Below are 26632 nucleotides of genomic sequence, written 5' to 3'. Positions count from 1 at the left end.
TAAAAAGCCGAGTGAACCCTTTACTCGTAGCTTCCCATTGTTGAAATCCCAGTAGGTTTCCAGAGGGATATAATAAGTGGTCTATGTGATTATAGGTTGTGGTTTTTTAGGTCCTTATGGGAAGTATATGAAGCAGGGTTTGATGCTTCAGTGCTTCAGACGGCTCGGCAGTCGACCGTCTCCCAAACAGCGCCTGAGGGTCCGGCCAACATCACATAAAGATGATCATCTATCTACCTGATCATCACACTCTGCGACAAGCAATCCGCTCAGCTTTTAACTAATGGGAGTATGATGGCCGAGAAACGGCCACAGAGAAGGGCACCAAAAAAATGACCGCCACAAATCCCTCCCCCCATCTCTCTCATTTTTTCTCTCTCTCAGTCTCTTTCTTCCTCTTTCCTGTATTCTTTCCTTTTCTCATTCTCTCCGATCTAAAGATTGTATCAATCATGATTCTAGGTCTCATAAATCTCTTTTTTATATTTTTATCTTCCTCTTTTGATTCCTCTTTGGTTTTTTTTTCCTTCTCTTCTTTCTTTTGCGTTCTATTGTTTGTGTGTTGTTTTCTCTGTCCAACGAGGGCAAGGACTCTACTGGTTTGTTATTTACAGAGAAGTTAGAGGAGCAGATGTTTCGTCGTTCTTTTTGGTGAAGTAAACAGCATTACAGAAAATGTTTGTGGTGTAAACATCGCATTCACAATTTTGGGGACATTCTCAGCTCAGCCATCAATATAGATATGTGTCCAGCTCCCTGCAGGATAGGATTTTGCTATTCTGTTCATCGTCAAAGCTTTCATAACAGCACTGTTTTATTCACCGAGGATGGTAGTCCTGACTTTCACGTGTATAGTTCTTACAGGTCAGTTGACATGAATTATTCTCTCGTAAACTGTTGGATCAGCTGCTAAAATGTCTGCCTGGCTGTCACTGTCATTGTCCAGCTTATACTTGCAGGAGGTTGATGATTATGGTGGCAGGGATGAGCTTTTGGCGATCACAACAACGCGATCTTCACTCTAGATTATCCCCGGTTGAGCCCTTAAGACAGAGCAACGAATAACAAACTGTTAGCAGACGTAGCCGTGTAAACAAATTTTGTGATGAACCTCAGGCTTCCAGTCCAGCTCTGAGCGCCACAGGCAAACACGATCGCTCACACACTCACACGCATACACGTAATACTCACGCCTACCCACGCATACATAGCATCACCCTTTGGCTCAATCAATCAATCAATTGATAGACCCTTCCGCCACCGCCTCAATTATAACCTCCATCTGCATCTAAATTTTCCTCCCAGGGGCTTAACCTCCCAACCACAACCCCCACTCCATCTCCAGCAGGTCAACGCCCTCCACATACGGCCTTAGGTCCACTTCTTTGGATGGAACAAGATGTTGATTTTTTAAAAATAACCTCTCTCCTTCCTCTTGGCACTGTACAATTTACTCGCAAGCTTCTGACCACGTGTTTAGGTTGTAGGTCATGTGTTCATTAGGACCCGACAACTCCGATGAGTTTAAATTATTATCTAATACATGTTTCCCATGGTCAGTACCAATCTCCACAAACAATCGTGAGTATACCTGCAATAAAATAAAATTGAAAAAGACTTATACCTCTAGAAGCAATGGTGTCTATAGAGGGTTAATACATTAATAGTGGGGCGAGGTAAGATTCGCCTGATGATAATGAGGTTTCGTTCCTACAAAAGCTAAATGTTCGAACTGTCCAATGCTGACAGCAGTTAAAGTCGGTGTAATTAAGATAAGTTGCTTAACAGGCTCCGAGCTGATGAACCCTGTGACAGAGAGGTTGCTGGTTCAGGCCCCCTCACGCGCTTGGAGAGATCAGATCCATGAAGTCAACAGCCACGTGTGAAAAAGAGACAAGGAAGGTGAGTCTGGTGAAAATTCCCAGGTAATAGTTCCACTTGTTAAGCTGTCAGTGCTGGTCTCTTTTTGTAGGGGAATGGAGTATTTCACAAACAAGCCGACAGAATCACCTTCAGAATGTGGAAATGAAGGAATTCTGATCATGGTACCTCTTATTCTTCAAAGATGTTCGTTATACTTCACCTTTATGCGGGGAACAAGCGAGAAATCTTGAAGGTGCGGCTGAAGTTGACTTTGTTCACATCATGTACAAACACCTTCGCTACGAGCAGAGTGCCTGGCTGCTGGCTCTTTCCATCATTGTGTCTCTCCTCCAGGCAAGAGGAACAATTTTGTATGTTGCACAGCAGGCCACCTCAGCCTGAGGGTGGGCTTTAGAATGAGTGGTCACGCACTTCACACAAACAGAGTTGTGGGCGTTAGCCTTGTGGTCCAGACACTGTGTAATTTACTCCATTACTCTATGGCGGCGTCACTCAGAACAGAATTCATATAAATGTGTCTCCCGGGTAGGGCTTACAGTTATGGCGATCCGGCACGCGCTCTGCCCTCGAGAAGTCGTTTATTAGTAATTATCAGAACAGGAAGCATCTCTTTTTATGTATTACATTGAAATGAGCGGGATTTGAGGATTGGGTGTTTGCATTTTAATGCATCTGTCCTCGGGAAACGTTTATATCTTTGGCATCAATTTAATAATTGACGGAAGATTGTATGGGAAGTGGTCAGACTTTCAGCTTCAAGTTTAGGTGTTGTTGTTGTGCTGTTGCCACTAAATATTAATAAGGATCGTAACAACAAATCAAGATTTGTTATTCATTCCAATACCAGAACAAGAAAGGCATCTTGGACGGCTGTAGCTTTAAGCCTTTTCATCTTAGGGAAAAAAACAGATCGGCAGGACAGCCACCTTGCTCACTAGGGCGAAATCTTGGAGGGCTTTACGGTATCTCATTACAGTGACTTTGACAGCCGAACCTGATCAAAACAAGCATCGTTCTAGACAGACCCATAGCTGGCTTGTTAGCGGACATCTGTTCCTCGTGCTGCAGCCAGCCCCATGGTTATCTCGAGGTTTCCACGGCGACACCTCGATGGAAAATCAGATTGAGGCGTAGGGCGAGTAGGTGGCGGAAGGTGAGTGCAGGGAGTGTCGTGTCCGCGAGTCGATCGTCGCTGAGGTCACGTGTGTCGATGTTCTACGACTTCTGTCTCTACGTAAACATCCCATTATTTTTAAAGGACTAAGTGGTCGTTCATGTTTATATTTGCTTTATCTTTTACTTTATTTTTACATTTCCTTATATTTTACGTTTTATAATTTGGAAATGTGTTAGCATAAAGTGTGAAAAAAATAGGAAAATTATAGTAATTTAGAGATTTTTTAATCTTGTTGCTCTGTATACAGATCAATTGTATTTGTTTGACGCGTTGTGCTTGCTGCATTGAGGGTAAATGCGACTAAGAAAAACGAAGAAAGGGCATCTACCGCTTACGTCGATATCTTGACATTTAAAGGGAGACAAGCAATGAAATTGAAAAAATAATTTTTTGTAAGAGTTGTTGCCCTTTTATCTGCTCGCCACAGTAACAGGGAAATGTGATCACAAAGACTGACTCACTTCATGGCACGTCTGTGAGTTCGGGTGTCAGAGAGTAACATAAATCTTGATAGACAAACAATTGAATTAGATTTAAAATAGAAAAATTGTTAGATTGGGCTTTTTACAAACTCCTGTCAAAAATTTCATTTTAAGTCTACTCTTGAAAGAAAATATTCAAGAATGGAGATATATATATATACAGAGAAAGATATATTATAATTTCTAATACATAAATTTATTTCAATCTGCACATTTTCCCGCTTTGCACAGTCTTTATGAAAATTATGAGTTAAGAAGTACAAATGTTACTTAATGATGAGAGATTATTGATAAAGTGTTAGTAAAGTATTATTTTACTGTTGTCTGGTGTATCTGAGGCCAGTTAACAGTTGCTGTCTGAAAAATTGGGCATCAATTATCAGGATGCAATATTCCCATCTCCCATAGCTTCAGCGCTTTAATTTTAATTTCTGGGAAAGAGTGTGAACTGCAGACAAGATTACAGACGTATGAAGTTCGTGATAAAATACAAAAAAATTGGGGAGGGGGCTATAAGAAGCGTGATTATTCTCATTGACAGATTTCTTTATTTTCATTTGGTGCAGCAGAATCAAGGACAATCTGATTGCAGTATATACATATTTCATGGTTCAGGTGATCCGTGATAATTCTGTGGCGTTGGTACTCGGTAACTCTTGCATCCTTACACAAAAGTCGTACTTGTCTCCCTTGACCTGCAAAATTGACTCGTCCTCTCGGCACACTTTATTTCACTATAGTTAATATTCCTCAATGTAATAACTATTATACGTCTTATTCAAAATATTCCACTAAACAACCTCATTACTTCTGAAAGTATTTAGATCTGCGAATATCATCCACGTGAATTTGTAATGTATAATTATGAGTATTTAATTTTAGTTCCTTATTGTCAGTTGACTGCAGACTTCACATAAAACTCATCGGCTTCTCACTGTGCTACAGTTTTTTGATTCATAATTATCCATACAGTAAGGCATTTTTCTTTTTTCATTTGCCTCGGGTGGTTATCTATCATCACTAAGTCGATCGGAGTTTTTGCTCTCAAGGTTATTTACTTTTTCAAGTGTTTATGAACCGTCTCCGAGAAGCTGTTAAGTGCACATGAAGAGTTACAAAGCAGCTTAGCAACATTAGTGTTACAGATAAGGAGAGATAGAGTGCATTATTACAACTATGTCACCTTAATTGTATTCCAGCTTTTATATGACTGGACCTTTTTCAGTTGTATTGACCTGTCTCTCAACGGGCATTGAGCCCTGTTGGTTATCTGTGATAAATCATTATGAATTGTCATTTGTTTCTTGGTATTAGTTATTTGAGTGTACCAGAGATCGGTATGTTGAGTGTTTTGCTGTTGAAATGATGACAGTGGTTTGTTGACAGCCCTCTCGGTTATGCCGGTGAGCTTCTGCATTGGAACCTCGTTGAGGCTGTGGTAGTCAGGCCCATCAGGAGGTAAAAGGCGGATTCTGGTGGGGGTGGTATAAGGACCAATGTGGCTCTACTAACAAAATCCACTGAGAGCTGACGAGGGGCTTCAACTTGTGGGGTCCATTTTAAGTCTAAGTTGTATCTAAATGGAGCACATGAACTTTTCCTGGGATTATATTATCTTTAATCGTCACTTGCTTCCGTTGCCAAGTGACTGTCGAGAGGGCAAACCACCTAAAATGTTTTCGGGTCATAAACGAAGGGTGGTATTCTAGGGCAGATGTAACTGTAACAAGAGCACTTTGCACGCCTGGCAGGTAAGATCCGCATTTGTAAACCTATCTCGTGGAGTGAGTGTTCTGTTTTTTTTTTCTGGCGTCGATTCAGTGACTTCAGTGTGTGTTGTAGTGAAGTGACAGCTCTACACACCAGTTGGTTTTTTTTTCCTCCAGTCAGCTAAAGACAGTTTCACAAATATTGGAGAAGTTTTCTAACAACCTGTTTAATTCTACTGCTTACACCAATCAAGCGGAACAAACGTCAATATTTTCCCAAAGGTTTTAAGTCTGCGGCGTACAGAGACAGCGGCGGGTGCTTGTCATGCTAGAAAAGCGACCAAGCGTGGAGAAAGACACATGTCTACCCGATTGTACGTAAGTAGGACAAGTGTTCACTTCTCCGAATGGAGTTAGAATCTCGAGGCTAACACTACGAGGCTAACACAACGTACATTTGTACTTCCGTGCTTACTACCACGTTGACAGTGTCACGGTGGTGTGTGTTCATGTGTAAATATGGAGACAGCCTCGACACAACCCCGCGGTCAAATGCGTGAAACAGGTGTCTAGGTTGGAGAACAATAAAACACAGCGCAAACCTACATCAGAGGTGTGTGATTCCATCTAAAGGTGAGTATACAGGTGTGTGTGTGTGTGTCTTCTCGTGTTTGTAAACATTATCTCTTAACAATATGTTAGCGAACTTAAGAAGCTTACCCTTAAACGACTAATTTTAATCTTGTGTTAAAATATTTTATTATCCACGGCCACTCAGTGCATTCTCTATTGTGTTTAACCTTTCTGTGCTTGCAGCGGATAATTAATGCAGACCTCCTTCATTTATTCTCAACGAATGCTGTGCAAAGCATAGTTAACTGCCATGGCGCACTTTTAAATGTAAGGACCTGAATGTTTTTGACATACGGCTTTCCGACTCGGTCATGCTTCTGCTCAACAATAAGTATTGTCTCATGTTGCGAGGAGTGGAGATGGTGGTGGGGATGGGAGAAGAACAATTTTAACATTAACCCTGTTAATTCTGACAGCACCTCTAGGTTTGCTTTTTTAAATAAAGTGTATAGTCGTAAACTTGTCATTAAAGAGTCATTTTAAAGAGTAAGTTAATTACAAATACATGTATTCTGTTTTGCCTTAAAACCTTGTTTTGTCTTGTTTCTTAAAATTATATTCAGTGGAAAAGGAGTCACTGCACAATCAGGGAAAATATTATTTTGTCGTGTAACCATACTTATCAAAATACTATTCATTATACACTTTTCATTATAAATTACTAAAGTAATCTTTATATGAAATTATAATACCATTTTCATCATCAAACTTAAGATTTGCGTCTCATGGACCCTGAGAACTAGAAATTACAGATGCTTCTTCTTTCTTTAAAATAAAATGGGATGAAGGGAAAGTAACGATTACGAATCAGCTTTTGAATACAGCAGTTCTTGTCCTTATTCGATCGAGCGTCCTTAAGTGTATTTTTAATTAAGATAAATTAAAATTGTCTCATTGTGACGATTGAGAAGTAGACGTTACGGTTGAGTTCAAATGCTCTCACCACTGACGTCATTAGCTGTCGAGGGTCTGTTAGTCAACACTAGACACACGCATGATCGCTCACACAAGGGAAACAATTGAGGGAGAAAAAGCGAGGCACACGCACGCACACACACAGGCAGAAATTTGGTGTACACGCTTTTATTTCACGTACTTATTTCTGTGCCACCATAACACGTATCTATGAGTAATGTGGTGGCTGCTTCAGGAGATTTGTTTGCTTCTTGTTTGCTTGCTTCTTTGTCGAAAACAGATACCTTTGCTCTTTTTTCTTTGGGGGTCTTCGCGTCTAGGATGCTAGAGTGTCCAAAGAAGCTATATTTTATCTTCACCAAGGCCTGGCAGTTACTGCGAAAAGCTTGCCGAGTAAAGCCCACCATCTCCATGGAGACACAAATTGAGAGACAATCGCATTAACGGGAAGACCTATCTGTTCTAAGCTCAGGGATGCTCACGTTCAGTAAGTCCGCCCTGACTTCCGATCTGCTGTTGTTGGTCTTCTTGTCGGTCTGTGAACATTGCATTAGGGACCCAGTGACATGACCACGGTTGACAAAGAGGTCACACACAAGAGGATGGAGGTTTACAGAAAGAAAGAAGGAAAAAGACAAAGTAGAAGAGGAAGTCAAACAAAAATTATCAATGCAGAGAAAACAACAGAAGGCAGAAATGCAGACAGATAGATATGTCTTTGTCTGCTTACCGAAGTGTTTATTTGTTAAGTCAAAAAGTGTAGTGTCAACGTATTTTAGATAAAGTAATGAGCACCCACTAAGCAATGAAAAATGTATTTTTCTGTATAGTTAATAAATATGTAAACATGACTAGATTACATAATGTTGTACATTTTGTAAAGACATCAGTTTTAGGAGATTAAAGGAAGAAGGCCGACTAAAATGTTTTTGGGATATTAAAGCTACTAAATAAGGGTAGAACAAATGAAATTCATCCACATTATTAACGCAACAGTCAGACATGTTTATTAAAGGTGTCATCGAGCAACAGGTGTGTAGATATGCTCGAATTATTTGTGCTTAATAATCTTCTGAGGCTTTTGATCACGGTATATAGGGATATTAGTTTGTCGTCTGATGTGTGTAGTTAATACCCAAGAGTTTAGTAGTATAGAGTGTAGTATTCATCTGGTACATCTGCTGTTAATGACACTTACCAAGGGTAGCTATAGTCCTGTAATTATTCCTCTCACGCTTGCGTTTAGTATTTTTAATAATCATTATCATTAGCCTTTCAAGCCCTATTTAAGGGCAGCGCGGCAATCACAAACAATACGCTTTCCGAGCAGTGCGCAAAAGTTACACAGATTGAACGATTCAGCAGGTTTTACGAAAAATTGATTGGAAAATAATATCACGGAGACACCTGGCCAACAATTGTGTCGGCATTCAGACGTGAAGTGTCGCTAGGAACAATAAAGAGAGAAAGCTGCAAGCAGGCGCTGCTGACAAATATCAGAAAATTAAGAACAAAAATAAGAATAAAATTTCGTTTATTGACCAAGTGATATTGCACTCGAAATATGGTTTAATGACGAAAAAGACAAAACAAACAGAATAATCAGGCTTATCCTATTATGCACATATATATATATACACACTACCCGTTTTCCTCTATTGTTCTCTCTTCCACGCTCCATTTCACAGACAGACAGACACTGCCCACACTGACAAGACATGACATGAGATTAGCTGCAAAGTGACAAGTGTGTTTGTTCGACAGAAAGTTTTCTAACTCAGGAATTTTGGGTTTGTAGCCCTGCACGAGCCGAAAGTTGTCTCCCTTCCCTGCCTTATCTCCCCTTCAGTTCCTGCCGATGCGGAAGTCGGCGTTAGCTCCACTTCAACACTGTCGTGGGCTGGCTTGCATGTGAGATCTTTAATAATAAGTCGCAGGCCTCCAGTGCAATTCGAGATTTAATTTTTCAGCTGGATTGACAAAACTAGAAGCAACCACTGGCGACATCTGTTTTCTCATCCCATCTGTCATTCTGTAGACACAACATCTGCATGTTATGGTCCGTGTTTTTATTGTGTTTTTATTATTTTTATTTTATGTGTTTTTATTATTCTCTCTGTGTGCTTATATTTTTTGTCAATAGTTTTGATGGTGAGATAAAGCGCTGAATAAATTAAGTATTAGTAATAAATGTAGTAGTAGAAGTCTGAGTAATCGACTCTAATTGACACCAGTAATTTTAGACTAATTTTCAAGAATTCTTTTTTTACACCAACCGAGTCAAAAAACGTTTGGTTCATCGTCGTCCGACTTAACATCTTACATGAAACCCACCCCAGGCATCTTGACAAACTTTTTTGTTTTTCGAAGTAGGAGTGGTTGGTGCGGGTAAAGGCTGAAGGCGGATAGTGCGCATGCGTCCTCGTTTGCTTGTTGAGCCCGTGTCCTCAACTCTCTAGTGACTCATGTCTGCTCCACATTTTATTGATTTTATTTCACGTGTAAAAATGATTTCAGTCACTTGATGTCTATGATATTACGCAACGGGCTGTTCCATAATTGTGTGTGTGCGTGCATGCATGCATGGGTGCGTACATCCGTGCTTGTGTCTGTGTGAGAGAAATGTTTAAAGCAGTATATATGAGTATGTCTCTGCGTTCATGATTTGTCTCATGTCTTTATTTACAACCGTCGCATCCATCAGACTCCAGCTACATATACGATGTCAACTGCGTAAGTGGCTGTCGGAATATATGTATACAGACCCCTGTATTTCTTGTAATACATTGCGTCTGAAAATGTTCTCAGGATCGCATTCAAGCAGCTTTAAAGACATTTTTGTCAAGCATTTGTCCAGAACAGAAGCGATACTTCTTTTTTGGCTTATTCGATTTTTAGGAAAAGGGTATGACATTGTTACGGCATCATAAAAATGTCCGTCCATCTTGGGGTTTGAACACGAGGATTCCGGCGACATGTGCGTGTCATCACGCGCATCTGTTTCTTCTGACAGAGGCTTAGCGAGCCTCCGCCGCAGCTACAAGACATCGATCAGCAAAATCAATACGTGGCCCAACGAGCGAGCGAAAGAGAGAGGGAGAGAGAAAAGCGAAAATTCTCTCTCGTCTTTTAATATGCGGCGCACGCACGCGCACTTCGCTGCTTTGTCGCTTCCAGGGTGATGCGCGCGCTTGGATACACACCGTGGCCAGACTCCTCATCCTTCCGGCACTGCAAAAGCTGTTGTGTGAATCTAGCTCTGTTCTTATTTGGACCAACTCTGTGGACTTTCAGCCAACGGTCGGACCGGCTGCAGTGCGTGTGGTTGGCGGCAGAGGGTCGGGACGGCTGATGGCTGCAGTGGTTGCGAGCGGCTGGCACTCGGCGGTGCTGCGGTGCTGATGGTGTGCGTCTCCATCTGGCCCCGAGAGCATCCGAGAGAAAGTGTCGCGTGTAGCTTTTGCTGCTGTCGAGAGTTGGGTGGGCGGGGGAGGGTTCGTCGCCGCTCTCTGCTGCCTATCGTCTCCATCCACCCTCAGCTTGCGTCAACCCTTCCCACCCTCGTCCTCACGCGCGGCAACTGGTCCTCCTTCGACCACGGTTTCCATGGATAGCCGTCCCTCCCACGCTTGCCCTGCCGCTTCCTGGTCACGGCACATGGCCTCGTGAAGAGTCCTAGCATAACCATCCAAGCAGAAACCAGGTCGACAGCCTCCAGCCTCCGGTAAGCACCGTCTTACCCCAGTTTTAACCCTACCTCCCACACTTCCCCCGCAATATGATTCTATTCTGATTGAAATATTCCTTACACATGACATATATCATGATGACATGTAGATGACAAATATGTTCAGGGTTTTTTTGGTTTTAATTTCTCTAAACATCATTATCTTGTGAGCCACGTTTTTCTTCTACCCCCGGGGTGTAGGCTCGCGTCTTTGAGTCGCTTAGCGTCCAGCTGTGAGGTGATCGGGTCTCAACTAACGGGCTGATAGCCTGCCATATGGTGCACTGGATGTCGCCTGTGTGCACCCAGGAGAGAATGGTGGTCTGTGTCTCTTGATATTGATCTGCATCCAGCGAAAAGACAGATTTTGTTTATCCGTACTCGTGCTGCGCAGGTGATATGCATGATTCATATTACTTTCTCATTCACCCACCCGCTCCGTTAATCCACCCTTGAAAGAACCCGTTCGTTACCAGAAGTGAAGTAATCAGTGTCAAATAGTTTTTCCACATCTTTCTTTTTTTTTGGGGGGGGGATGAGGGGACTGCGCTAGCACGATCATCTTGAGCATGATATTTGTTTCACCTAAACTTTATTGTTGGTGTCGTGGTAAAACCTTGGCGTATGTGTAAAGCTCAGAGGTTGATGTAATGTCATGTCTTCCTTAATCCTTTATGCTCGCAGTCTAAAGCTGGTAGTGTAAGCAGTGATTTCTTTATTGATTAAGGGATTTGAGAAATTCCATCTTTACAACTTTATTTTTGTTGGTTGGTTTTGTTGTTTGTTGGACATTTTTAGCTGATTCTTCTGATTCCACACTTCAGCCTGAAAGATTTCTCAAGCCTAAATGAAAGACTGCTCAGACCAGTAAAAAAGATCACAACTGGAAAAGAAATGCAAAACATTGATCAACGATTTTTTGAGCCTTCAGACTACCCACATCTGATCCCGTGGTGCCAGACTCTGGGTTTTTTTGTTGTTTCTTTTTTTTTTTTTTTGTGGTCTACGTTTCTTTTTCTGTCTCTGATCCACTCACCTGGAATAAGCAGTCATTCATATTCTCCAGAAACACTTTCTTCTTCCAAAACATCTCTGTAATCATATATGTTGCTTATGATATAAGGCCACAGTCCTGACCTTCCTCGATCAACTACGGATAAGACTGTAGATGTAGATACTAACATTTTCACGGCACTGCTTAAGACTAATTGCTCGACATGTAAGATTTCTGGCAGGAGAGCCAGTTCATTGTCACCTCTTGGGATTGCAGTCCTGTTTGTGTCTCCCTGCTCCATACCTGGGACAAGAAATAGGTTTGTGTTCCAGTATGCAATTCCTTTGGTCTACAACCATTAACCACCTGTGCATATACTAGTATGCACAGAGTATGCAGCAGTTTTTTGCAAGCATCTGAAGGCTCTACCAACAGGCGAAGTAGGGGGCAAGCACTGATGGCGGGAGGATGACAGCTGGAAACACAGAAATGGTCTGTGTTATTGTTTTGTTTAACCAGTTAATTATTTTAGGACACTGTGTACATGACTCTTCATGATTCCTATAAATTACAGCTGCATAAAGCCTGGTATTAATTTCACACTTCGAAGCTTAGCCTCATTAAGTCAGTCTTCCTGATGACGGAAATATGTCACGTGGTCTTATCAACAGTCCGTTGTAGTCAGGCACACATTTCTATTCATCCGTGATAAAGACTAAACTGATGCACACACAAATTTTTTTAAATCCTTTCTTAAACTGGAAACAATTTTTTTGTTAAATATCGGATACCGTCTGGAAAGATATCAAAGAGATCCATACTGCATACAGACCATAGGTAATAAACTCGACAGTTTTTGAATCACCAGGAGCTAGTATGGCCGAGCTACCTGCACTAGTCTCAGCTCAACGATCATCCTCATCACCATGAAGCAAAACAATAATTTTCATAGAGTACAAATTCCCAGCAGAGACCGGTGGAGCTAAGCTGGTCTATAGACGTGTCAAGTTTGTTGTCATACTTCCAATAACAGCTTTCCCAAAATATAGTCTTGTTTATTGATGCTGTTGTTTTAGTTGATGACGAGTGTTGCACAGTCGACATAAAACATTCTTGCACGGCTGAGTGATGCTATCAATTGTTTATCCCAAGCTGCTGCCTCTTTTATCAGCCATCTACAACCTGGTGGTGTGCACTCTGATGGGGAACCAGCACGTTAGGCTTAAATAATATTTTTTAAATCCCTCTCTCGTGGTCTGACGGGGTCACGTGCCAGTGAAGCATGGTCCCATCGTGAATTTTCACATTCCTAATCCACTTCTTGCTGGGAATTGATGAACTTTACTACTTCATACGTTTCTCGTATGTGTCTATTACTATTAATCAATTCCTAGTACAGACATAGTTTCTTTTTATGGCGAACACGGCAGGAGCGATTGAACAGAATAAATAGAGTTCTGATTGATTTATTCTTCTCCTGACATTTTGTACACGTGGAAAACCACTTTCAGGTGCAGTTCTATCACTATTCTCTACCTCCTTCAAATATCTATTTCTTTTCCTTGTCCTTCTTCTTTCTCTCCTCTCGAGTATGAAGTGGTGCTTCATTCGGTTGTTGACCTTTTTCAAGCGACGGTAATTTGCTTATTTCTGTAGCATCCTTCTAATTCTGTATCTCGGTCCCTAGTACAACTTGCCGGATGACATTATCACTGGCAACCAGTGTCAATAAATTGGGTGGTCGTGTTCCCAGGCGTTAATGCCATGTTTGTTCAGACCTGACACTCGCCAATACTGATTATGATGGTGAGCAGGATGCTGTATGTGTGACTAAGGCTTTTATAGCCATGGGTTTCAATACCGTGGTGGAGAGGTCCCTGAGTTATCCCTGGCTCTACAGGTTACATGTCATGGAGCTTTAACCCGACTGTAAAATGTTATAGGAACATAATTCGTTTATATTTTATAGCTTTTTAATAGTGTCCATTACTCTCGCTGATCCTAAAATGACATAGAAAATATAGGAGTTCATGAACTGTATTAACAATGTGAGTGAACCTAAAGACAAGAGAGAACAGAGGAGGCAATCTCTGTTCCTTGTGAATGCCTCAAGAAGAAATGAAACTGGAATTTATTGTCAGCTAAATGATTCAAAAGGTCGTCTTCTCTGTCATATCATGTGTGAGCCTCGACATTTTGAAAGAGGACAGTTGGAAGTAGGCAAGAAACATGAGAGACGTGGGGTGTGTGTGTGTGTGTGTGTTTAAAACAGGTCTTTAATTGTTACTGTTAACCTACCTACAGTAATTAGCAAAGATCGCAGTTGAAAGCACAACGAAAATACGTTTTAGACCGTTTATCGATGTTAAAGATAATTTCTTCTATTTACTCCTTTTTATAATCGTTGTGTATGAACCAGTACGCTAGTAAAACCTTACTATTGTGTGGTCGCAATATTCTCATCATCATCAATATCCTCGTTTTTCTCTTAGATATGAGATTAAAATATATGGTGAAATTATTTCCCTAACCTTTCCGTCTGTGGGGAGTGAAGTGTGACTCCACTTTTGTCTGGCTTTCTGATATTTTCTGTTACAGTCATTTCCGCTTTCAACAGTTTTCTCCGAGTTCTTATTCCAAAGCCCTTTTTTTTTCTTTTCGAAACTCAAATTGACAAATTAGAAGGTTAAGGGGGTCGTTTCGCCTCCACCTTTCACGAACCAACAATCGTTGGTGTATTCATGCAAGCCTTACACGTCATCTTGTCAGAACATTCTCGTACACAACCTCAAAATAATCGTCAAGCATATTCTAAGACCAGATCACACTTTTGATATGATGTCATCTACCCTCCTTGCTCGCTTTTGCTGCAGACGACAGCCTCTGTGGACACCTGCAGGCATCGCACCATGGAGAAGGTCAAGACCTTTTTGAAGCGCGCAACGCGCGTGAAGACGGTTTCCGATGACATCCACGAGACGGCGCTGCGGCGCTGCCTCAACACCTTTGACATGACCTTACTGGGCATCGGTCACATGATCGGCGCCGGCATCTACGTGTTGACCGGCACAGTGGTTCGGAAGAAGGCCGGTGCCTCGGGGGTCCTGTCCTACCTCTTCGCCGGCTTCACTGCCTTGTTGAGCGCCTTGTGTTATGCCGAGTTCGGCGCCCGCGTGCCCAAGGCAGGCTCTGCCTACTCCTACACCTACGTCACCATTGGCGAGATTTGGGGCTTTGTGATTGGATGGAACATCATCCTGGAGCACATGATTGGTGCAGCGTCTGTGGCTCGCGCCTGGAGTGGAGCCATCGACTCCATTTTCGACGGCGCCCTCCGGAACGGCACCCTGACGCACATCGGGTACCTCAGTCACAAGAACCCCTGGATCTCCGAGTACCCCGACCTCCTGGCCACGGCCATCACCATCGTCGTCTTCATCGTCGTGGCCACGGGCGCCAAGTTCTCCATCAACTTCAACAGCGCCTTCACCATCCTGAACGGCGTGGTCATCGCCTTCATCATCATCGCCGGCTTTACCTACGCGAACACCGCCTACTGGAAGGACAGTCAGTATGGAGGGTTCTTCCCCTACGGCTTCGGCGGCACCCTAGGTGGCGCCGCATCCTGCTTCTTCGCCTACATCGGCTTCGAGGGCATAGCCATTTCCAGCGAGGAGGCCAGAAACCCAGAGAAATCTGTTCCCATCGCAACGCTGGTGTCGCTGGCCGTCGTGACTCTGCTGTACATGCTCGTCACATCCAGTTTGACGCTGATGGTGCCGTACTACGAAATCAACACATCGGCAGCCTTCCCATCAGCCTTCGCGGCTGTGGGGTCGGAATGGGCCAAGTACGTTGTTGCAGCAGGAACCCTCCTTGGCATGACCACCTCCTTGCTGGGTTCCGCCTTCTCCCTACCCAGGTCTGTCTACGCGATGGCCGAGGATGGTCTCCTGTTCCAATTTCTTGCCAAGGTCCATCCCAAGACGCAAACTCCACTGTACTCCGTCGCTATCTTTGGATTGCTGTCGGCGCTGATGGCCCTGTTCTTCGAGATCGACACTCTGGTGGAGTTCATGTCCATCGGCACCCTTTTCGCCTACACCATAGTCGCAGCCAGCATCATCATCCTGCGCTACCTGCCGGTGTCCAGGTGTCAATTCAAGCTTAAGCCGGAGCAGGAGGGACAGCAGAACCAGGAGGAGGTTTCGACGGAGAAGAGCAGCATCGTCAAGAAATCCAAGAGCCACGATGATTTCGGGAAGCTACGAGAGAGTCTGCGAGAGATCCCCATTCTGAGGCACTTGGAGCCAGGCAATGGCGTGGTGTGGGCCACAGTCATTTTGGGAGCCTTGTTCCTGGGCCTGACGGGGCTGCTCATCTACGGCTTTCACCTTTTACAGCAGACGACATGGTGGGCCATACTGCTTGTCATCCTTATCCTTATCGCCGTTATCTTCTTCTACCTTGTCATTGTTGCTCACGAGCAGAATGACGCCTTCCTCACATTCCAGGTGGGTAGCTTTCTTTTTTTATTGTTTGGTTTGTTCTTTATTTTTCTGTTATCCATTCTCTTTTGTATGGGAGAGGGGGGGTTCATTTTATGTAGATGAATCATATGGTGCTGTAATAATAGGAAAAGTGGACAACAGATGGATAAGATGATTGTCTTTCACGACTAGCTTTGAACATCTTTTGCAGATTCCACTGGTTCCCTTCATACCGGTCATGAGTATGTTCCTAAACATAGCTTTGATGATGTCACTCTCCTACCTCACCTGGATACGACTTGGAATCTGGATGGTAATAGGTAAGTGTAGCAACTATATATATGATACAAATCTTGCCTAATAATAACAAAATTAGGATTGGAATAAGTACATTCAATAAATGTGCAACATTAATTTTAATGTTACAGTAATTAGAACATCAAGAAATATTAGTTTTAAAAAATGGAAAACTACAAGTTACTTCAGTATACCATCAACATTTTGTTTGGTTACAGGTTTTCTTGTCTACTTTATCTACGGTATACACTTCAGTAGAGAGAACCGAACATGTGAAGGCTATGGACCAATGGTGGAATACCATGGTGATGCCAAGCTCCCGGACAGCAGCTTGTCCACCATGGAGGAGGAAGTTAAAGAACAGCAGCCTTCTCGTAGAGAGGAGGGTTATTTTTGACTCAATGTTTCCATGCATTCCATTAGAAATTAGACGTCACAAAGTATAATGTTCAGAAGCTTACTGTATCCTGTTGCCTGTGATTCTTGTGGTAGGGAACAAGATTCTGCGTGCCCAAGACTTAACAGTGATTTATTTAAGTGTGATCATGTGTTTTGATATAAGCAGCACGCACGCAGGCAGTCACATAAGAACACAAACATGCTAACAAACCAACATGCTCACGCACACACACACACACATTTGTATGCATATGTGTACATGCACGTGTACAGAATATGGTGTTTGTAAAGTTTATGACTAAGTTGACATTAGAAATTCTTCTAAATAAGGACTTCCTTGCTTGTCCTAAGGGACAGCAGTTATAAACATTCACTATATTGAATGCAATTTGAACAGACAATACATCTCACTTTAATAAAAATGTATTTTAACTCTCGTCAAAGGTTCAGCATATCAACAGGCATATGGGGCAATCCCTTCCCCCAAAATCATTAAATTTGTTTTAGCCAGATAATGCTATAATTAGCACCAGTTTTATAATACGCTAAGCAGGGCTAATGATGAGAGTGCACTTAGAGGTTGGCAGTAATTACAGTTGACCTCACTGAGAACATTTTAATGGCTTCCTTTCAATGGTGGTTTTTTAAATCCCACTTTCCCTAATCTTTCACCCCAGTCCCTTTTAACACTCTTTCTCTAGTCCATAAAAATGCTAAATCTCTTTTTTCCTGCTTTTAGCTGAAACACACTTTGCTCAAGCTACACCCTAATGATGTGGCAATGACAGCAGCATGTAGTTCAGAAGGTTCGTGCTAGCTTGAACTGGATTTTAACTCAGCAGGAACTAAATGACAGATGTGGCGGTGCAGGGTGTACACTTGTACTTGTTTTATGACTAACACAAGGTGTGGTCTTAAAAGTCAAGATCCCCAGCATTAAAATGCAGTATCAGCACATGAAAGACAGGGCGTCCTTAAAATCTGATAATGTGCAAAACAAATTGTCTACTGTATTGATCCAAGAATGCTACCTGTTGTAACCCCTCTAAGACAGGAAAGAGTGGAGTAACAATGTGCATAACAGAAATTTTTTTATCTCACTAGAGACATTTTCTCTGTGTGTGTGTGTGCACACATGCATGTATCTGCGTGTGTGTCACAAATATTTACTCAAGAGCCAGCTGACATAAATATTCCACACTGTTATTCTTACATGTCAGTGTTGCCCCAAAATTATGCTGATTGTTTTGACAGACAAAATGCAAAAAACATTTGCCTTTTGTTTTTGATAGTGTTATGTACCGCCAGATTGTAAATACACTCTCTGTGGCTTATGAAACACTGTATCAAGTATCTATATCACATGTAATTCCTAAGTGTCAAAAATGTATTTACAAAATCTGTGATGTTCACGTTGTGAGACATTTGCATAATCTATAAAATTAATGGTGGAGTTTTTTATGCAAGACTTATTTTCTTGCCCAGCAATATCTATGTCCTTAATGACATAGATGGTTCTACATAAGACAGCTGATCTTCCTATTATGGCTATACACACACAGCCAAAGAACCTTTTGGTTGACTGGACCTTTAGCTTCGTCTTCGAATGACAGTTTTAAAAGCAATGTTTAGTTAACTGAAAATTTTCTGATTCATAAACCTGTCCTGATGAATAACCCTTTTCAGGGTAAATTTCACATGTAATAGGGTTAGAGAAAATTTTTTCTCTCTTTTATATGCTGCAGCACAAACATTTCCATTAATGTCTTAGCCATTTTCACTGCAGTATAATTTCACCTTCAGCACCATTGGCCACTACTCTTTTATGAGAAGGCTGTTGGCACCACAGAAAGACCTTCTAAAACTAAACAAAATTTTGAAAATGACTCACTAGATAAAGATCATTCAAAGGAAGGAACTGCTGCATTCAAAAGTGGAATCAAATATTTATCACTGAATCTTTTCATTTTATTTTATGTGGAAGGAAAGTCTGGGTAAAAAGAGAAGCTGGTATGTGCTATTTCAGCTCCTAGCCAAGTTGAAACTGAAACACTTCAATAGGCTATAGTTTGATGATCAGCTGAAGGTGACAAGGAGGATTATTTTGTCATTTAAAAAGCAATAATCAGTTTGAAACATGCTGTAAATGGCAATGTGCTCAGTTACCATGAGTTATATGCTTAGATTTGAAGTACAGTATGTGGTGAGACATTCTTCTCATTGAATACAATTGAAATCACACCTTATGGTAAGAACAGCCCTTTGAGCTGAAATTATTGTTTAAAAAGAATGTTTTTATTATAAATTTATCACTTTAAAGTTTTGAAATTATTTTGAGGACATATAGATGTTTACATATGATAATATTATTGTACTATTAAATAAGGTTCATATGCTTAGAGCACTATGCCACACAACAGACAAGCTCACTACAATGCTGACATCTCAGTAACAGTTAATGATGTAAAATGATGAACAATTCACAGATCTTAGCTGTTTGCTGTTAGTAATGGGTGATTACTGCATTTTGAACAGTAAAATGAAAATCTTCAGAAAACCAGGAGAATACGGAAAAAAAATGAGATCAGGACTCGTATGCGGGAAGCCTTGATTGGACTATCCGCACGATAGCACTTAAAAATTTTGATGCAGGGATCCGCGTTGCAGCGCCATATCCTATGATAGCTGGTAATTAGGGGCCCCTGAATCAGAATCTTCATGTGCTAAGGGCTTTCTGCATACGAAGCCAGAAAAATACAGACCAGTGACATCATGTTATACAGCAGGTCATCATCACTGGAGTTAATTCATTGTGACTCAAGATTGCTGCTGTAGAAAGTTAGTAAACAGATCAAATCAGTTCAAACTGTTAAAGTTAGTAAAGAACAATAAATCCATCTATAAAAGATGCGAGAGTACCAAAACCCAGATATGGTAAATACAGATGTGAAGATTCATTACTGACATCTAATTCAGAACACATCTGCAAAATAAGAGCAAGCTTATCCCCTCAGACTGTTAAGATTGGGTTTATCCTTAGGTTTGATAACAGTTTGCTTCACTGCAATTGCATTGTAATAGGTGTTTTAGTTTGTTGCTTTGTTTTTTTAACAGGTGGGGGGTGGGCAATCTTCCACAATTTACTGCTGGGAAGATAATTGAATCACGGTCACGGAATTAGTTGAAATAAGGTTGGTGAAAACCCCCTTACAGCACATAGCAAGTGCAGTTGGTTATTGTCTCTGCCAATGACATTGTGCGTGATTATTCTGTTTGTATGCAATATTTTTGTTTTGGTCAAGCTGACACCAAATTTACAGCAAAGTAATTTAATGACAATGTTACTGACAGCTTAAAGCAAACTATAAGGGACTATCCTTGTATGTATAGTTGTGTTGTGCCACACACTGTGTATTCTGTACCACTGCCACGAAAATTGTGAGTTTGCATAAAAAAAAAAAATGGTTATGGCAGGTTCTTGAGAAATAGATGCTTATACTTTGATGCTTCACAATCATATCAAAACCAAATGTTTACAGCATTGTAACTAAAGCACTTTTATTGGTTTGGCAAATAAAGTTATTGTTTCAGCTGTACACAGTAACATATCACAACTTGCATTTTTTTTTCTATATAATCCCTGGTAATGACATGGAAATAGCCACTTTTCTTAATCTGGCAGCTCTGCATCCCCAACACACACAACCTCTACACACCCTCACAAATAAACTGCTATCTTTCATTTGTTCTTAGGAGTTGAGGGAAGGAAGCCATAAAGTTACGACTAGACACTAAGTGGAACTGCATTCATTTAAAAGCATTAAAAGCTCGAGCTAATTTACAATAGCAACCCTTAATTTTGTTTTTTCCTTCTTTAGCCTCACTTGTAGGTTTCATACAGACTTCTCTATTTCCACGCTTGGATTGTGTTCCCAAAATATCAACATAGTCAAATACAGCAAGACTTTATAGACCCTAGGGGCACTTTTCCACAAATGTCCAGAGAGATAAAAATGCTTATGACAGCATGGTTGGTTCTTGGAAATGTGTTTCCAGTGTTGAAATTACAAAACAAATTAACCTAAGTGGTTTATTTTTCTGGCACATTTATGCATACTAACACATGCATGCAGACACCCTGAGGCACACGCCCATACATACCTACAGGTACATGTGCAAGTATGTGTGTATACATAGTCAACTTCTCTTTGTTTACTACAACGCATCCTTTAGCTCCTGTAACATTCATTTGCAGCAAGAAGCTTTTCATTCTTAACACTGCACAACACAAAAAGCAAGCTTTGTTGAGAGTGAGGACTGTAACCTTAATTGCACTGGAAACCTATGCCCTGACATATTGCACAGTTACTGACCCTAGAACAAAGTAGAATTATGGTCAACATCATTAATATTAACATAGGCAAGAACATATGGGCACCAAAGCACTTGTCAACATTTCAAAATAACTAAAACACTCATTATTGAGAACTGCACCTTATATAACTGGTGGTAACTCATAGCTGGTGTTCAAGACCATCATGCATGTTCCCCTCACTAGTCTAGGTCTTAACTAAAGCCACAAAATGAACCTTTGCTTAAAGGTAATTTGAGCACACTGCCTACAGCTAATAAGCAACGCCATTTAAATATTGAGCATAAAGACTACTTCATGCTGCATTTTACACAAAACATGATCTGAAACACAATGAAACTACAAAGTAAATAAAAATCTGCACGCCATGTGCAGTAATAACATACTCCCCCAAATGAGCAGCACATCTGCTATTCTCAATCTCAGATTACACAATGGTGAAGTGTCTGCATGTATCTGGTTTCAACTGCTCTCGAAGAAGAGCAATTGCACAATTTTAAGAATGACAAGTTTATAAATAACAGAAAATGATCACATAAAAATAACTTTAACACAAGGGTTTCCAGTTTAGGCATACACCTAGCATTACCACCACTTGAAAAGGAAAATCAAGTCAATTATAAAGTGAGTTTAAATGATAGAGATGGATCATCTGAATAAGCCCAACACTTTACTTGCTTTTCCCTTTCAGTTTGACTTGTTAATGCTGAAACATAAATTGCTCAGCGGCAAACTGAGAGATATGCATAATGGCCAAGAAAACTGAATAAAACTCTGACAACACTCCAATAATCTCAATTTGTGTGCAAGTGTAACAGTGACAAATCAAAAACATCTTTTATAAAAACAAAGATGCCACTGAAATAATTTAAGCAAGAATAATTTTCAGATGCAGGTCTTGCATAGTGTACAGCAGTTGCAATCTGCTCACATAAAGAACCTAAGAGAACTAGTTAAAATTGTTGTTGTGCATAAGCTGAGAAAAAATTTTGCATCACACACGAATGACATTTCCTTGCTAAATGTCAGAACAGAAAACTAACCTAATGTTCATTCTGTTGACTCGATTATCTCCACTGTTATGAACTGCAGATCTTGTAACACCATAAAAGCAACACAGTTTCACAAAAGAAAGAAATCAGCGATAAGTGGTACAGATGGCAAAAATAAAATGATTTAATACAAAGCTGCCAGCAACTAATAAAACTAGATCAGCAGAAGTGTGAAATAATCTGTGATTATGTATGGGAATGAATGAATGACAAGCGGCCACTGAAAAGTTCTAGTTCCGTCTTTCCCACACACATACGTCTGTGGAAACACACACACTGCAATTTTAGATAAAGATGCAGAATGAAAAGTAGCTAGAGCTTAATACAGATACAACAGGTAACATCCTAAATTGCTCAAAATACAGTAAAACCTCCCTAAAAACCTTGCTAAAATCCACCAAATTAGGTTGTAACTGAGAGGAATCTTAGTGGGGGAAACTGACCAGTCTGCTTAGATTCCATGAACAAACACATAAATTAAAGTTCACTTATTTCGATGCTGAAAATAAAGCTCTTGAAACCATATCATGGAACTTTTGTCATTTTTGCTTTTGCTCAGTCATGCTTTTTCTGCCATTATTACACTTTGTTGAAGATTGATTGGGGATTAATATTAATATGGCACGTGTAAGAGCAATTGATATGTTTACTGCGGTAGACAAAGACGCTTTCTTAAAATGCACCATACCTATTTTTCAAATCATGATTTTAGCAAAAAGTTGCAATAGAGCACAGTCAGTCAGTCACGTGAATCTCACTTTAATAAACTTATGACTTCTGTCCACGGTCATTAATGAAACATGATCAACTGATGTTTGATGGTAAACAAAGACAGCAATGACAGTGAAGCCCAGTTATGACCCAAAATCATGTCACCTTAGTGTCATGTCAATCTCCTGTCGAGTCTATTTGACACCACTAATAACAACTTGCAAGATGGTATTTTCCTGCATTTGTTTCAAATTATGATAAAACCACTAAATTTAATCACATGCCTTCAAAGTTTTTCACCAAATTAGCATGGGCCATCCCTGTTTATAGAAGTTTAAATTAGGTGCCTGCAGAACAATCCTTTTTTTCTTTGGCGTAATTCATATTTTAGTGAAGCGAGGTATACTTTGCTCATGTCACTTTTGTCAAAATATTTTCTTAACGTTTTATCTGATTTTTATAAAATTTTTGCAGATTTGTGATTTACATTGTATTTTTTAAACTGAACCTTAGTCACACTTGCAGGTAAAGAAGAAACTAGATTTTCACAGCAAAGAAATTTTGTGATTGTGTATTTTTAAATGTTTCTAATGTATCGGTTTGAGAATGGTTCATTTCATTACAGAACATGTGCACAACATACTTGTAAAATATGGCAGGGATATCATTATTATTGTACAGATGGTGTTGACAGCCATTAACATGGTGTAATTCATGTCATGTTTTCCCCTACCTCACTCAAACATGAACTACATTTTGAAAAAAAAGGGATGGTCAGTGCTTCTTCAGTCTAAAATTTTGAAGGAATATGATCATATTTAGTTGTTTTATTGTAAATTGAAAAAAACACAGGAAAGTACTGGTAAATACAGATATCATGCTAAGAGGGTTAGTAGCTATTTGTGTCACTCAGTTTTTTTGGGCCTCGATCACTGACTTTTAGTGTTGGGTCAATGTAGTTTCGTACAGGATGGTATGGTCATGGCAGAATTGATTCAACTCAAGTGGATGGGCAATATTGCAGGCGCAATATGATTTGGGGTAAAAATGACCGGTGACCCAACAGACAAGCAGTCTTTAGAAAAGTAGTCTATTTTTAAATGTTTGATTTTATTTTACGTCCCAACTTAACCAAAAAAAGTCATAACATTGCAAAAAAACTGTTGGAGTTGGAAGGCAGTCATAACAGAAATGATGGTTATAAAGCAAAATAAATCCATTATAAAACTTTGGGTCATATCTAAGAGGAGGTCATGATACAGAAGGTCTTAAGGAGGTGTTACTGTATATTTTTATTACAAACCTTCATAATACTACAGGTACACATTTAAATGGCACTAAAGAATGTAAACACAAAGATTACTGGATTTAATATAAAGGATTATTCTTTTAAAATAAGTGGAGGGTAAAGAGCTCCTGGAAACAACATACCAAAATCTTTATTTAATATATCATGTTTCATCTTAAATCATCAGAAACAATTTTTTTTTAACAAAGATACATTATCAGGATTATAAAATATTTCAAATTCTGATATAATTTTTTATTACGTTCTGTTCTCAGTTAATTTTCAATCTCAGCATCATTTTTGGCTATAAATAATTGTGCTTTGATTTGCATGAAGGGTACTACCTTGTGTTGCCATTCAAAATCATAAAAAATGTATTTATTGTGAAACTGGTAATAAAGATGAGCATAATGACCAATTACAAATGATACAAATGCTACTGAAATGTTTTTCAGTTATTTTAATTTAGTTCTGACCTAACAACTGCTTGGTAAATACAGAAATGAAAACCCGGTCAATACTAACCTGCATCACTTTTCTCTGGATGAAAGCCCAAAGACATATCGACACTATCCTCATGACAATTTAACAATACATTCAGCTGAGCATGTTGCTGTGAGCAGACTATTGCAGCAAAGTCATTCATATGGGAATGTTCTACAAGTCCTTATAAATAGCACCTAATCTTCCTCTTTTCTTCCACATTTCACTTTTTCTAATTCTTTTTAAAAACACAGCCACTGGTATTTTAATGCTTGTAATGAAACAAAACAAAGTACCTTACTGACTGCAATAATCAAACAAATTGTAGTTGCACATATGAAAAAGAGAATTAATTTTACATATTAAATAATAACCTTCTCACCTATTCCTTTATTGTTTTAGAAATTACCAACAAAATAAAGAAAGTCTACATTCCTTATTTTTATCACAGTGTAGCCACTTCTAGTCCGAGCATTTTCATCTAAAATAAACTCAGTCACTACACTCAGCTCTACTAAATACATGTAGTGCCTTTTGAAAAAGATTACCCTGTGCAAGCAAAAGAGAGAGGTCAGTATTTCATCACTTCCAGGGACATCTCTATTCCCTCTATACCTCTCTCTGCTGTGAACTGTTCTTTTAATAGTCTAGAAATAATAGCACAAGTGCTGCTACAAACATTTCACTGATTAAATTTCTCAGAGACCAATACCCTACACCACACACTTAAAATACATAATAGAGGTAAAATACATAAAACAGCAGTAAAAAGAACTGTTTCACACAATGCTTATGTTATCAGTGCACTAAACCGAGCAGCCACAGAGCTGTGGTTAGGTTTTCTGATTTTCCAACTTGTCTATTTTTGATCGAATATGGCTATCATGCAAAGAGAACCATTTAAATTTATGTCCTGTCTTTTTCTGGACCACCTTTGATAACTTTTTATCTTTCTTATTTACAGGTACTTAAAAAATGAACATATTTATAAAAGTTTAGAAAGCTGATTGATGCTGCCCTCACATATTTATATGTGCACTCAAGCACGTATATGCAGTATCTCACACCCACAAACATTTTCAGTCTGTCATACTCACACACACATTTACACATCATACAATTTTCTTTTTCCTCTCACACCCACTTCCATACACATACACTTCCCACACACATTTTCTTTCTTACAAATGCACACTCACCTATATGCCTTGTTCTCTCTTTCACTGTCACCATCATTCATAAGACCAGACAATTTAAATTAAGAGATGGAAAATGAGCCTTTCTCCATAAGTTTGAGAAGTACAAGGTAAACAAAGTTCTGCCTCTGAAGAGGTATCACATTATAATTAGAAAGAGAAGGATTTATCATCTACTTATAATTTATAACACACACACACACACCTTCATTCTCCACAAATAATGACAAGGCATAGTGTGTAAAAGGGACATTTTTGGAATGTTCAATGAGTACAGGGAATAAGCTGATATTGCCACAGGATGAAGCATGACTGTGATGAGAGGAAACAGAAGAGCTGACAAAGACCACTAAACAACAAAGTTGCAACAAGAATGTTAACAATTATGACCTTCAGCAATGTTCAATGCTCATTAAACTGAACTATGAATATTAAATGTATAAGCCAGGAGTCTACATCACAACTGATTCAATAAAACATTATGACTTACTGTGCTCCTGGGTATAACAAAGGAGTTAAAAACTTCAGAAGTCTTATCACGACACAGGGCAAGCCTGCCACCTATCTCAGACTTTTCCATTTATGCCAGAATCACCAAGATAAAAACAACATATTATCAAGATGTCAACACTCATCGCTTCTGATCCAAATCCTTTTGAAGAATCTCAACCTGTTCCTGACAATGTCTCTGCAGCAACAAATTGTCAATGGCACCAGGTGACAGAGGAACCTGAAGTTAAAACAAGCCGAGTTATTGTGACTGTACCCCACACAGCAGGCATCTTCCCCAACCCTTTATGAAGTCAGGTAATCATTCAAGTCA

At 39.9% G+C, this 26632-nt stretch overlaps 2 protein-coding genes across 4 annotated transcripts in view; one reads left to right on the top strand and one right to left on the bottom strand.

Annotated features, from left to right (window-relative positions):
• Positions 1-5128: 5128 nt before the first annotated feature.
• Positions 5129-20303, top strand: LOC112556264 (cationic amino acid transporter 4-like). 2 transcript variants are annotated; one of them, XM_025225103.1, is made up of 4 exons: positions 5129-5885; positions 14395-16035; positions 16223-16331; positions 16527-20303. In XM_025225103.1, the coding sequence occupies exons 2-4, from the start codon at positions 14431-14433 to the stop codon at positions 16703-16705; spliced, it is 1893 nt and encodes a 630-aa protein (XP_025080888.1). In that variant the 5' UTR covers positions 5129-5885; positions 14395-14430; the 3' UTR covers positions 16706-20303. The 2 variants fall into 2 exon arrangements, with proteins under 2 accessions (XP_025080888.1, XP_025080887.1); XM_025225102.1 differs by lacking the exon at positions 5129-5885 and adding an exon at positions 9947-10524.
• The window catches only part of LOC112556263 (pleckstrin homology domain-containing family M member 2-like), a 17815-nt gene continuing 11431 nt past the window's right edge, over positions 20249-26632 (bottom strand). For both annotated transcript variants that reach the window (XM_025225100.1, XM_025225101.1), the window contains exon 16: positions 20249-26539. In XM_025225100.1, the coding sequence (XP_025080885.1) occupies positions 26441-26539 (99 nt within the window). In that variant the 3' untranslated portion in view covers positions 20249-26440. The remainder of the gene's footprint in view (positions 26540-26632) is intronic.

Source organism: Pomacea canaliculata, linkage group LG2, assembly GCF_003073045.1.
Source record: "Pomacea canaliculata isolate SZHN2017 linkage group LG2, ASM307304v1, whole genome shotgun sequence".
Taxonomy (NCBI): domain Eukaryota; kingdom Metazoa; phylum Mollusca; class Gastropoda; order Architaenioglossa; family Ampullariidae; genus Pomacea; species Pomacea canaliculata.
Note: the sequence above shows the minus strand (reverse complement) of the source record. Positions and strands in the feature narration are given on the sequence as shown.